Source organism: Petaurus breviceps, unplaced genomic scaffold (genome assembly GCF_028583685.1).
Source record: "Petaurus breviceps papuanus isolate PSGF00001 unplaced genomic scaffold, PetGlider_PUasm1.0 90424, whole genome shotgun sequence".
NCBI lineage: Eukaryota > Metazoa > Chordata > Mammalia > Diprotodontia > Petauridae > Petaurus > Petaurus breviceps.
In genome coordinates this window covers 1,013,812-1,025,743 of record NW_027187247.1, presented here as the reverse complement: position 1 = coordinate 1,025,743, position 11,932 = coordinate 1,013,812, and the positions used below count along the sequence as shown (strand labels likewise).

At 39.6% G+C, this 11,932-nt stretch overlaps 1 protein-coding gene and 1 long non-coding RNA gene across 6 annotated transcripts in view; one reads left to right on the top strand and one right to left on the bottom strand.

The window, feature by feature from the left end:
• EPHB1 (EPH receptor B1) overlaps nucleotides 1-11,932 on the top strand; it is a 763,406-nt gene that overhangs the window by 226,172 nt on the left and 525,302 nt on the right. For all 5 annotated transcript variants that reach the window (XM_069108696.1, XM_069108697.1, XM_069108694.1 and 2 more), the window contains exon 2: nucleotides 11,329-11,393. In XM_069108696.1, the coding sequence (XP_068964797.1) occupies nucleotides 11,329-11,393 (65 nt within the window). The remainder of the gene's footprint in view (nucleotides 1-11,328; nucleotides 11,394-11,932) is intronic.
• Nucleotides 1-11,932, bottom strand: part of LOC138177507 (uncharacterized) — a 133,569-nt gene that overhangs the window by 100,897 nt on the left and 20,740 nt on the right. The gene's annotated exons all lie outside the window — the stretch shown is intronic.

The window sequence follows — 11,932 nt, the reverse complement described above, 5'->3', positions numbered from 1 at the left end:
AGAGAGAGAGAGAGAGAGAGAGAGAGAGAGAGAGAGAGAGAGAGAGACAGACAGACAGACAGACAGACAGACAGACAGACAGACAGACAGACAGACCCCTTGGACAGTCTGGTAAAGCCTATGAACCCCTTCTTAGAAAAAATGTCTTTTTAATGCATAAAGTAAAACATCCTGACCTATGTCTTGCCACTGGACACCAAATGAGTCTGTAGGGGGCAGTGAGGCTGATGATTTTGCACAGCCCTGCCTCACTTAAATCCAATTCACTTTTAAGTCAATACTCTCCTGATGTCATTGGTTGTCTCTGAGAACAAAGAACAAACAACAGCAATAGCCCTCTCTTAATCATCTTTCAGGACCCTGTAAGGCATCAGTAGCTTTCTTTGTTATTTCCTATTCTCTACCTAAACTGCCATGTAGTCTGTGGCAGTAGTGACTAATAGTGAACTCATGGCCTAAAGAACAAATTTCTGATAAATTAGGACCAAGCAGATTAATTTTGCCTTCATAGTCCATAGGTCTTTAGACAGCAAAGTGACATAGTGGATAGAGTGTTGAGCTTGGAGTCAGGAAGACCTGAATTCAAATCTGGCCTCATAATTGTGACCTTGAGCAAGTCACTTAATTGCTGTCTGTCTCAGTTTCAACTATAAAAGGGGGATAATAATAGCATCTACCTTTTAAGGATGCTATGAAGATTAAATGAAATAATACTTATAAAGCACTTATCCAGTGCCTGGCATATAATGGGTGCTTAATTAACATTTATTTTCTCCCTCCCTCTTTCCTTCCTCCTTTCCTCCTTTCTTTCCTCCCCCTGTCCTTCTTCTTTCCCTCCCCCTTCCTCCTTCCTTCCTTCCTTCTTCCTTTCCTCCCTTCTTCCTTCCTTTCTTCCTTCCTTCCTTCCTTCCTTCCTTCCTTCCTTCCTTCCTTCCTTCCTTCCTTCCTTCCTTCCTTCCTTCCTTCCTTCCTTCTTTCCTTCCTTTCTTGTAAGAAGCTTTCTTCAACACACACATATGTATATATAAACATGTGTATGTACATATACATACCATATTATATACTATATTAATAATTTATACTAATTACTATGTTGTATAATTACTAGCATAATATAGTAATTAGCAATAATATAATTTATTAGTATATACACATATATTAATAATTTTTTAAAAACTTGAAAGATAAGAGACAATAAGAAATGCTTAACCACTGGTCTGATCAAGCTAAACTGGAGAATTTAGGATGCCATAGCTAGCAGGGAGCTCAAAGTCCAAACCCCTCATTTTACAGATGTGAAGTGAGCTGCCCAAACTCACACAGGTAGTAAATTCCAGAGCTGGCATTCACACCCAGGTCCTCTTGATGCCAAATTCAACACTCTTTCCATAGCACCAGGCTAGTTAACTCCATTAAATTTAAATCCAGAATCAGATCCTAGCTTTGTAAGTTATTCAACTTCTATTTGTTTCAGTTTCCTCATCTGTAAAATGGGGATAATAATGGCACCTACCTCCCAGGACTATTGTGAGCATCAAGTGAGATTATATGTGTAGAGTGCTTTGCAAGCTTTAAAGGACTGTAAAAATGACAGCTATGATTATTAGTTTAGTAGTATCTTCGAATTTCCCCCCAGGCCCTCGCTTGCTATTAATTAGCAACTTGTGTTTACATCATACCTTATAATGAACCTGACTTCATATAAATTGAGTTCAAGTTCAAATCCCACCCCCTCAACAAGTGAAACTGAATTGGAAATGGGTTGGGGGGGGAGTCATGCCAGGTTTCCCACAGGCAACTAGTTAAGTTACCAAAACCAGTTCTTTTGCAAGCTGTTTAGTATTTAGTTTCACACTAAGAATGGGGATCTATAAAGTTAGAGCTATACTGATGTTTTCTCCTCCACTTAAGATAATGGATTGCCCCTAGGAAGATAAGAAAAGGAAAGAGAAAAGGGAAAAATACTACATTGATCTGTATTATATTTTTAAAAAAGCAATTTTCACAGTTTGGGTTTACGTTATTTAAATTCATTGTTCAGAACCATTCATTGACTTGTTCTTTTACTCATTCATTCAACAGATGGGATGGGATGTCTCATCCTCCTCATAGGGGCCTCTTTCTTTTACTCATTCTGTTTCAAAAATATATATAATAATTAATCCATTGATGGATCAACATGTATCCAATACCTACTGTGTGCCAGCCCCTGTGCTATCTACTAGTATAGGAATGAAATAAAGTATAAGACAGGGTCCCTACCCACAAGGTATTTACAGTCTATATGTGGATACAAGGACTATTAAACATATAAAGGTAACAAATAAGATAATACATAAAAAGTGATAAATGGCATGGATAGTAGGTTCTTTAAGGATTGTGAAAAGGGATCAATCACTTTGGGGTGGGGTGACATAAGCCTTGAAGGATGGGTCATCTTTTGATAGATGGAAAGGAAGGATGATCAATTATATTCCAGACAGAGGAGCAACATTCACTTGCTCATTCATTCATTCAAGAAGCATTTATTAAGTGCATACTGAATGCAGAGTGCTATCCTAGACACTGTCAAAACAAAATTTAGATAAGACACAGTCCCTGCTTTCAGAGAGTATAAACTGTAGTCAAGGAAGAAGAGGGCAGCTAGGTAGTACAATGGATAAAGCACCAGGCTTGGAATCAGGAAAACCTGAGTTTAAATGTGGCCTTGGACACTTACTAGCTGTGTGACCCTGGGCAAGTCACTTAATCACTATTTGCTTCAGTTTCTCATCTGTAAAATGGGGCACGCTGGGGAAGGAAATGACAAACCATTCCAGTATCTTTGCCAAGAAAATACTATGGAAAAAAGTCATGTAGAGTCTGACATGACTGAATAATTAAAGCATCTTACAAGTGTTTTAAAGTGTTATAAAACAATATCTTAAGTGAAGGGGGCTGAAGTGGGGAAAATAAATATCAACTGGAGAATCAAGAAAAGCTTCTTGGAAAGGGCAGCTTTTTGTTTGTTTAGTGAGGCAATGGGGTTAAGTGATCTGTCCAGGGTCATACAGCTAGCAAGAAGCCAGATCTGAACTCATGAAGATGACTCTTCCTGATTCCAAAGCCAAAGTTTTATTTACAGTGCCACTTCAGTGTTCCTACCCCTATACTATACTGCCCCTCAAATTTGTTGACTTTGAGGTGGTCGTGAGGCATGCAAGTAGAAACATCCAGTAAGCAGCTCAGAATATGGTAGCTAACAAAATCCAGGTGATAACTAAATTCGACACCCAAATCTTTGTCTACTTCAGTTTCTTAGCTTAGGTCACAGTGGCATAGCAGCAAATTCTTGAAATACAGGATTATGGTAGTGGTTTGAAGTTCCTGAGAATTGAGAGGATTACACGGTAGGCAAAAAGGAACCTTGAAAAGAGACAAGTAAAATCTCTAGGGGAAAAAAAATCTATAAAAGGTGGACAGAAGAGAAAGAAGACAGAGTAGACAAATATGATACATTTCTTTTCTCATTTAGCAGAAAGCTGTGTGTCTGCCTTATCAAAAAACAAATAAGTCAATGAATGAAGAGAACCTAGAAGATGTTCTTCCATCTGTCTGTATATGTTATTCTTCTTGTTGTGATTGTTCTGATGAGAAGGGGACGTTGAAAATATTTGTGGTTGGATGTCTTATTTCTGTCCAAAACGAAAGACACGACTGTAAGGAGTAGGGTTTATTTATCTGGCTTTCACTGTGATGGGTAACTAATTTATACCAAATGTCAATACATTCAAAAGGTGCCAATCCAGGAAAAAAAAATGGGCCACCCGATGGCTGATCCAAGCGACCAGCTGCCACGCAGTAATATAAGACCCACAGACCTGGACTTCTGCAGCCTCTTGAGCCCCAGGGAGATGTTGTCCTATACACAAAATTCTCTACAACCTGTTTTCAAATTGAGGAATTCACATGGGAAATTGGAATCTCCAACTTCTGTGTGTGTGTGTATTTTATTTAGAAATCTATTATCATTTCCCTTTGCTAATTCAACTTTACTTATATCATCTCCTCGTACCTCCTCTTGTGCCATTAGAACAAAATTGCTGGAGATCTCTCATTGCCTCTCACTGCTTTAGGCCCAATGCCTTTTTTCTCACTACCCCCTCTTACTTTCTCACTCTCCATATGTGTGGGAAAGTATCCCACTCCCTATCCTCCAAAGCTTTCAACCTTTTTCTCTCCTTCTTCCTTCCTTCCCCCTTTCTTTGTAAAGGGCTTAGCACAGTGCCCAACACATTGACACACGGTAGGAGCCTAATATATGTGTTTCTTTCCTGTTCCTTTTCTCCTTCCCCCCTTTCTCTCTCTTGCTGCCTCTGGTCTCCATTTTTTCTTTTTCCTCTCCTGCTCTTCTCTACCCCACCCCTCTCTTTTTCTATTCTCTCTCCATTTTGGCTCTGTAGAAAGCCATTCAGATTACCTTCCAAAATCCCATCTCTACTGGGAAGTCTTCCCAGACTAGGCAGGTCATCTGAGGACATTTAGTTGTTGTTATTCAGCAGTCCCTTCTCTTATTGTTCAGAGCAAATCTACAAGTGAATACATATGTATGTATGAACATATACACATACATACATGTGTACGAACACACCACACATGTACATATGTTTGAACATACACGCATGTGCATGTGTACATACATATACATGTACATATATATTTAAGGATATAAGAGGAACATGGGAAAAGAAAATGGCAACAATATACCAGAAAAACTTAGAAAGCAAATCATCCAAATGTATTTAAAAAAAAACCCCTCTTGGACCTCATATATTGTAAGCATGGCCTTTTCTGTTCATGTTGGGTACACTCATGTTTTCCAATTCTTTGTCTTTGGTCCCTTCACCCAACCCTTCCTGCCACTCCCTGAAGGGGATAAATCATCAATGGTCTCCCCTTGCTCAGGCCTCACAGAGCACTTTATTTGGTCACTCTCTAATTTACTTGTCATGTCTGTAACACACCTCCCAGCCCTCTGACCGTAAGGGTGAGTACAACTGAAAAGTGCCCATAGTCACTTAAAAAATGATGGGACTGAATATGATAAGAGGAAGGGAGAAAAGGGATTTTGCTTGAAGAGTCAGTTATCCACCATACCAAGCCAACTAGGCAGGCTGTGATACACAGGCAATTTATGCCTGGTAGGGAAATAGATGCTTCGCTTCTCTCTCCCATTCCCCACCCATATACTGATAATCATTAGTATCATATTTTTGATCAAAGTCTAAATTAATCAAATAGACTGCTTTACTTTACTTTAAAAATGTCTTTTTCTGTGTCAGCAACTCCAGAGACCAGATAAGGTTGAAAGTGGGATTTCCCCTTATCTTGGGACATACTCCTTGAGGGAGAAGCCAAATGGACCCAACAACTTCTTTGTTCTCCTAGTAAACTCAGAGAACATCTCTTCCCCCAGACAGGGCTAATTTGGGAGCATGCTTTCTTCTAAAAATAAGACCCTGAACCTAAGATACTATCTTGAAAAATGGGACCTTTTCTTATCTAAATATTTTGTGCGGAATGTATTAGTTTATGGCATGTTAGTGATAAAGAAAACACAGATGTTCTAGGTTGACACCTCGTCAATTCCTTGTAATTATAAATTTTACCCTGAATTGGGCTGGCTCTAAAATGTATTTAAACCTTTTCATTCTCTTGTTAATCAGTTAGAAATTAACTTCTAACTCCTTGTGGTCCTAAGGGAAAATGCTGTAACTGTATGTTACTATTTGTTTGTCTCCTTTAACCAAACTTTTAAAAGGTTGACAATACACACTCACTTGCTTTGTGTAAAAGTGATAGAGACTCAATTGCAATAGAGACAGACAGAGATGGAGAAAGACAGAGAGAGAGAGAGAGAGAGACAGAGAGAGAGAGAGAGAGAGAGAGAGAGAGAGAGAGAGAGAGAGAGAGAGAGAGAGACAGAGAGAGAGAGAGAGAGAGACAGAGACAGAGACAGAGAGAGAGACAGAGACAGAGAGAGAGACAGAGAGAGAGACAGACAGAGAGACAGAGAGAGAGAGACAGAGAGAGAGAATAATCTGTTTATACCTATACCTTGTCCCCTAATAGATTGTAAACTCCGTGAAGATAAAGGCAGTGCCATGCCTACATGTTGTCTCCTCCAGGGTCTAACACAGCACTCTGAAAAGAGTAGATGCTTAATAAATGCTTTTTGAATGGCATTCTAATCTTTTTTAGTCCAAGGGATCTGAAGTTTTTGCTTTAGCATACATGAATTGTTTCCTAATCTTAGTACCTCTCCCCCAAATTACCTTCATCACCATATTACCTCTTAGATGCATATACAGATACCCCTTCCTATGAATAACTTTAAAGAAAAGTAAAAGCATTGTTATACATTCTCATGTTTTTTTGGCATTTTATTATATATTTACTGTGGGTTGATTTTCCCAAATCCCACTAGACTAACAGGCTATGTTTTACAGAGAGCATTCAATACCTGCTGCTCTCCTCAGGGTTCTAAGATTAACCTTGAGGGGTTAGGGTTTCTATTACTATTTCTCACAAGCCCCCATCCAGTATGCTCTTCAATAGTCATCAACCAGTTGACATCAATTACATTTTACAAAGGGCTATTTACTGAGAAGGTATAGCAAGAATAGTAGTTAACAATATAAATCTCCTCTTCCCCACCACCCCCAAATAGGGACATATTCTCTCCTCGTACAGAGCCATTCAAAGTCCTTGGAAAGAATGGGCTGCAATTCTTAAAGTACAAAGGTAGTGAGGCACAAGTTTCCAATTGTTAGGAAGTCTTTTTCCATAACTTGATCCTAAATGTACCTGTCTAAAACCAAACCCCTCATTTCACTGAGCCTCTGAAAGGTTACAAGCTATGTAACTTTCTTGTCAATGGTTACTTTACATAATTAGTAAGTGGCAGAACTGGGATTTGAACCCATATCCCTTTGATTTTAACTCCAGTATATGTTCCACTGAAGGCCATGAAGACAGCTGAAGCAGGTACTGTGGAGAGCTTAGAGCTAGGCCTGATATCAAAGACACCAGGGTCATCCACTGCATCCTAAGCCATCACCAGTGATCTTGATTTTTATTTCGCCACTAGACTTCAGTGATGCAGGAAGAGAGAGTGAGGCTGGTGATTGTGCAGCTCTGCTTCCCTTAAATGGAACTGACCCATTCACGCGTGAGTCAAATCATCACCCATGATGCTGGTGGGCCTCTTCAGAAATGAAGGACAAACAATAACAGCAACAGATATCATTATCTCTATTTTAAAGATGAGAAAAGTAATTTCCTCATCCCAGGGTCACAGAGCCCATAAGTGACAGAGTAGCTCTCATGGCTTCCAGGTCAGGTTCTCGAAGCCAAGAGGAGGCCAGATGGACAGTGGACCGCATCCTGAATCTAGAATCAGGGGAATCTGGCTTTAAAGCCTGGCCTAGACACTTACCAGCTAAGTAACCCTGGCCAGGTCACTTAGCCTCTCTCAATCTTGTTTTCGTCATCTGTGAAATGGAAGGGGCTGAATTGGCTGATTCTCAAGGTCTATTTCAACTCGAAATCTATTATCCTATTAATTTTTTATTGTTTAGTTGTTTCAGTTTTGCTGACGCTTTGTGACCCCATTTGGGGTTTTCTTGGCAAAGATACTGGAGTTGTTTGCATTTCCTTCGGCTCATTTTACAGATGAGGAGCTGAGCACAAAGAGGGTTAAGCGACTTACCTAGAGTCCAAAAGTTATTAAGTGTCTGAGGATAAATTTGAACTCAAGTCTTCCTGATTCCAAGCCTGGTGCTCTATCCATTGTGCCACCTAGCTGTCCCAGTTTACATAGATGTAAGGGTGTGGTATGTTTGTATTTTTGATGGCACCAGGCCTATTTCTTCTACTGAAAAATTTCCTTTTCCATTGATCCTACTACAGTGCCCAAAATTCCTTAATTTTCATCTTTTTTTTTTTTTTCTGTTAGGGCATTGCAGGCTTCTGCTAGAATGAAAACATTTCTGGTGAGGAGTAACTGATCAGGATGTTATCATCTATTAACACAAAAGATCAAACTAGTTTATCAAATTAGACAGGCAGGTACCTAGCAGGATTCTGAGGGAACAGAGCACAGGAAAGGTGAATTTAGTCAGGAGAGAAAGATCAGAAAAGGTCTTGAGCATGAGGAATTATTGAGGAGGAGAGGTCCTATGACACCATTAGAATTGGAGTCTTATTAAATATCCAGTTTGAAGGTTCTGGGTTCCTGGGGGAAGAAGAAGTTATAGATCACAAATTTACAGCTGAAAGAGACCTCAGAGACCACCTAGTCCAACTTCTTATTTTACAGATGAATGAACCGCGTCCCACAAATTAACTGGCTTGTTCAAGGTCAGAAAGGTAGAGAGTAGCAGAGATGAGATTTGCACCGAGGTCTTATGAATCCCAATCCATTTGTGCCATGTTGCTTAACCACAGTAGAAAAGTTTAGATAAACAGCCTACTTCACCATTTGGCCTTGGATTGGCCCCTTACCTAGGAGGAATAGCGATACAAATTTTTATGTGGCACTTACTATGTGCCACACATTGTGCCTTTGATCACAAGCTTGGAGGGGTCAGTGACCAGGCCACAAAAGAATGCTTTAGTCAGAGTCCAACATGTGTCACTGTTGTTCAGCATCCCCATCTCTTAAGGAGCCCCTTTCCTGCTTTGGTCCCAGTGATGCTATTTGACAGCAGAAGCAGTCATACATATTTAATTGTGCTTCCATCATAACTTTCTGCCAGAACTCTCAATATGCTTTGTAAATGCAAATGAATGCTCTCTGCTCCTCTGGAGAGTCACAAACATCCTCAAATCATTCTTATTAAGCCCCCACAAGAGCCTGCTTCTGTACTTGGTATCTCTACCAGAAATGTGTCTGCCCCTAACAGTATGAAATATGGGATTCTCCAATGAGCTTTTCTCATCTTCAGAAGGGACAGGATGGTAAGAAGTGAGGAGAAATAATGACAGAAAGAGTCTAAGTCAGATTTAAGGAAAGGTTGTTGGTAAAAGAAGGCAATGTAAATCCTGGCGTAGTTAACCAAGGGGAGCTATAGGCACTTTTTCAATGGGGACTTTTTTTTTTTGGTAATATCTTGTAATGCATCTTGACTGGTTTTGGTTGCAGATGATAGGATCATAGCCTTAGACTTTGAAGGGACCTTAGAAGTCATTGGCTTCAACTCCTTCATATAACAGCTGAAGATCAGAGAGTCCATGTAACTTCCTCATGTTTAGGAAGATCATAAGTAGGAATGCAGGAATGAAATGAGCATCCATGAAGCTCCTACTATGGGCCACATAGTAGATACTAAATAAATACTCGCTGATTGATTTGTACTCAGGTTACCTCTCTCACAGATTTCATCCCCTCAGCACTGCTCTCTTGGAACCACTTTCCTCCTAACCCCTTTGGAAGCTGAACCGAGGCTATACTCTCTTGGGGACAAGCCATTCCTTCTCCTGGAATCACAGCATCTACTGTTGGATTCTCTCTTTTGCTGTTATCACCCTCTCCCTCAACTATTTCTTTTAGTCACAGAAAATTTTTCTAGTTACTGCTCTAGTATAGATCCTATGTGATCTCCATGGCCTTATTTAAAAAAAAAATAATAAAAACAAACAAAAAGCCCCCTTGCTTCTCCACAGAATTCCATTAGAGTAACCATAGTAGGCAGGGGCGTTAGAGGGAGGAATAATGCTGTCAATCAAGTGACTTGACTTTTCAGTCTGCTTCCACTTCAGTCTGGCTGTGTGACCTCATACAAATCACTTAGCCTCTCTGTGCTCAGGTTTTGTGCTCTGCTGAATATAAATACTCCCACCTGTTTCAGGTTCACACCATCGAGACATTTTTTTAAATAATTACTGAGATGAATTTCCACTGGGTGGCATGAGCTTCTTGTAAGAAGCTTATTATGCAAATGCAATTTGTCATTATCATCATTATTAGTGCTATGAAGTGGAGATGAGGGGGAAAGAAAGAGTATCCTTAACCATGTGCCTGGCTTCTCCAGCTGTCAGATGGGCTCAGAGTGGAAAATGAGCGCCAAAAGGAAGACTAAGCACTTTGCCCCTCTTCTTTGACTCCAAATCCATTTATTCAACTAACATACTTATAAATGGCAACTAATTTTTACATTGTCATTATTTGTGTTTATGCTAGTGGATTATCCATGTGAATAGGGACCAGGATTGTGGCATTGAATTAGACTGTTTGCTGAAATAGTGTGCTAGACATAAAGGTAAATTAGACTTGGTGCCTGCCCTCATAGAGCTTATAATTCACTAAAGGAATCTTATCTTCCCTCCTCCTTGACGACTGCGACAAGGAAACTCTTAGAATGGTAGGACTGGGGACAACAGTTGGTGAGAGGAGAAGTTAAGAAGACAAAGCATTCCTCTTCATCACTGTCACTTATATAACATTTTTAGGTTTGTAATGCATTTTAGATCATTATCTCACTTGATGGTCACAATAGCCCTGTTAATTAGGTATTATTATCTCTATCTTAAAGATGCTAGAACTCAGACTCTGAGCGCTGTGTGACTTGCCCACCGTCACCCAGTTACTAAGTGTTGGTAGCAGGATTTGAACTTGGTATTTCCCAATTCCACATCTAACAGTTTTCTGCTGAACTACATGTTATAGCTGGAGAAAGGAGACATGCTCACTCTGAAGAGTTCAGTCTTAGAATACATATTTGCATTTTGGGAGAGTTTACAATAATAGCTAATGAATTTTCACAGAAGAATTTTCACCTCTGTGAAAGGAAGCTAATGTCAGAAACCAATTAAAAACATTTTATTGATGCTTTTTGTTCTTTAAAATCATAATTTTCCAACTGCCAATTCCCAAGTGGAACCCACTCTATAACCAAGAAAAAAGGTTAAGCAAACTCTGAGTTAAGCAACTCAGCAATTGTGTCTGATAGTATAGGTAGCATTTTGTACCCATAATTCACTATCACTTTACTGAGGGGAAGGAAGAATATGTTGTTAATCATTAGTTCTTTGGAATCAAGACTGGTCGTTGAAGTCAATCGGAAGTCTAGCATCTTTTAGTGCTATTTTCATTTACATTATTGTAGTTGTGTCTTTGCTTTATTCCTTTGGTACCAGCTTACACAGGTCTTTCTGTGTTTCTCTGAATTCCTTATATTACATCACAGATGTCAAAGTAGACTCAAACTGGAAATGGGCCCCTGAGCGTAGGAAATAACTATGTGGAAAGAGTTGTTAACTCATTTACTTTCCTGTTTTTATTCCCAGAAACCTTAATGGACACTCGGACAGCTACTGCTGAGTTGGGCTGGACTGCAAATCCTGCATCAGGGGTAAGTGCTTTGGGACCATGCCACACTTACAGGTGGCTATTTTGTTGTCTTCCTCACAGTTGTCAAAAGGGCATGATGCAGAACTTACCAAAGAGCATGGGGTTTCCAGCACCAAAAATACCAACGCATCCCACACCGCTAGCATTGCCCGTTAGAATGTAAGCTTCTTTAGAGTAGGGATTGTTTCATTCTCTGCCTTTGCATTCTCAGAACCTAGAACAATGCCATTGTAGGTGCTTAATAGATGCTTGTTGAGTTATTGATTGCCCTAACAATAAAATAAAGTACTTATTATAACTAAAGTCCATAACCACATCATGAAGTCTCATTGTATTGTCAGCTGGACAACTGCCTGAAATACTAATTGGATAGTCTAGCTGGAAATAACTGACCCTTAACAAATTCTCTCAACTAATGTCATATTTTCTGTGGAACCAATGAACAATTTGAGGGTGAATGGTTATATCAGTGTAAAAAGGAAAAAGTCTACTGACTTTCCAGGGTAAGTAAAGTGTAGTGTGAGTAATCTGAAAAGTAAC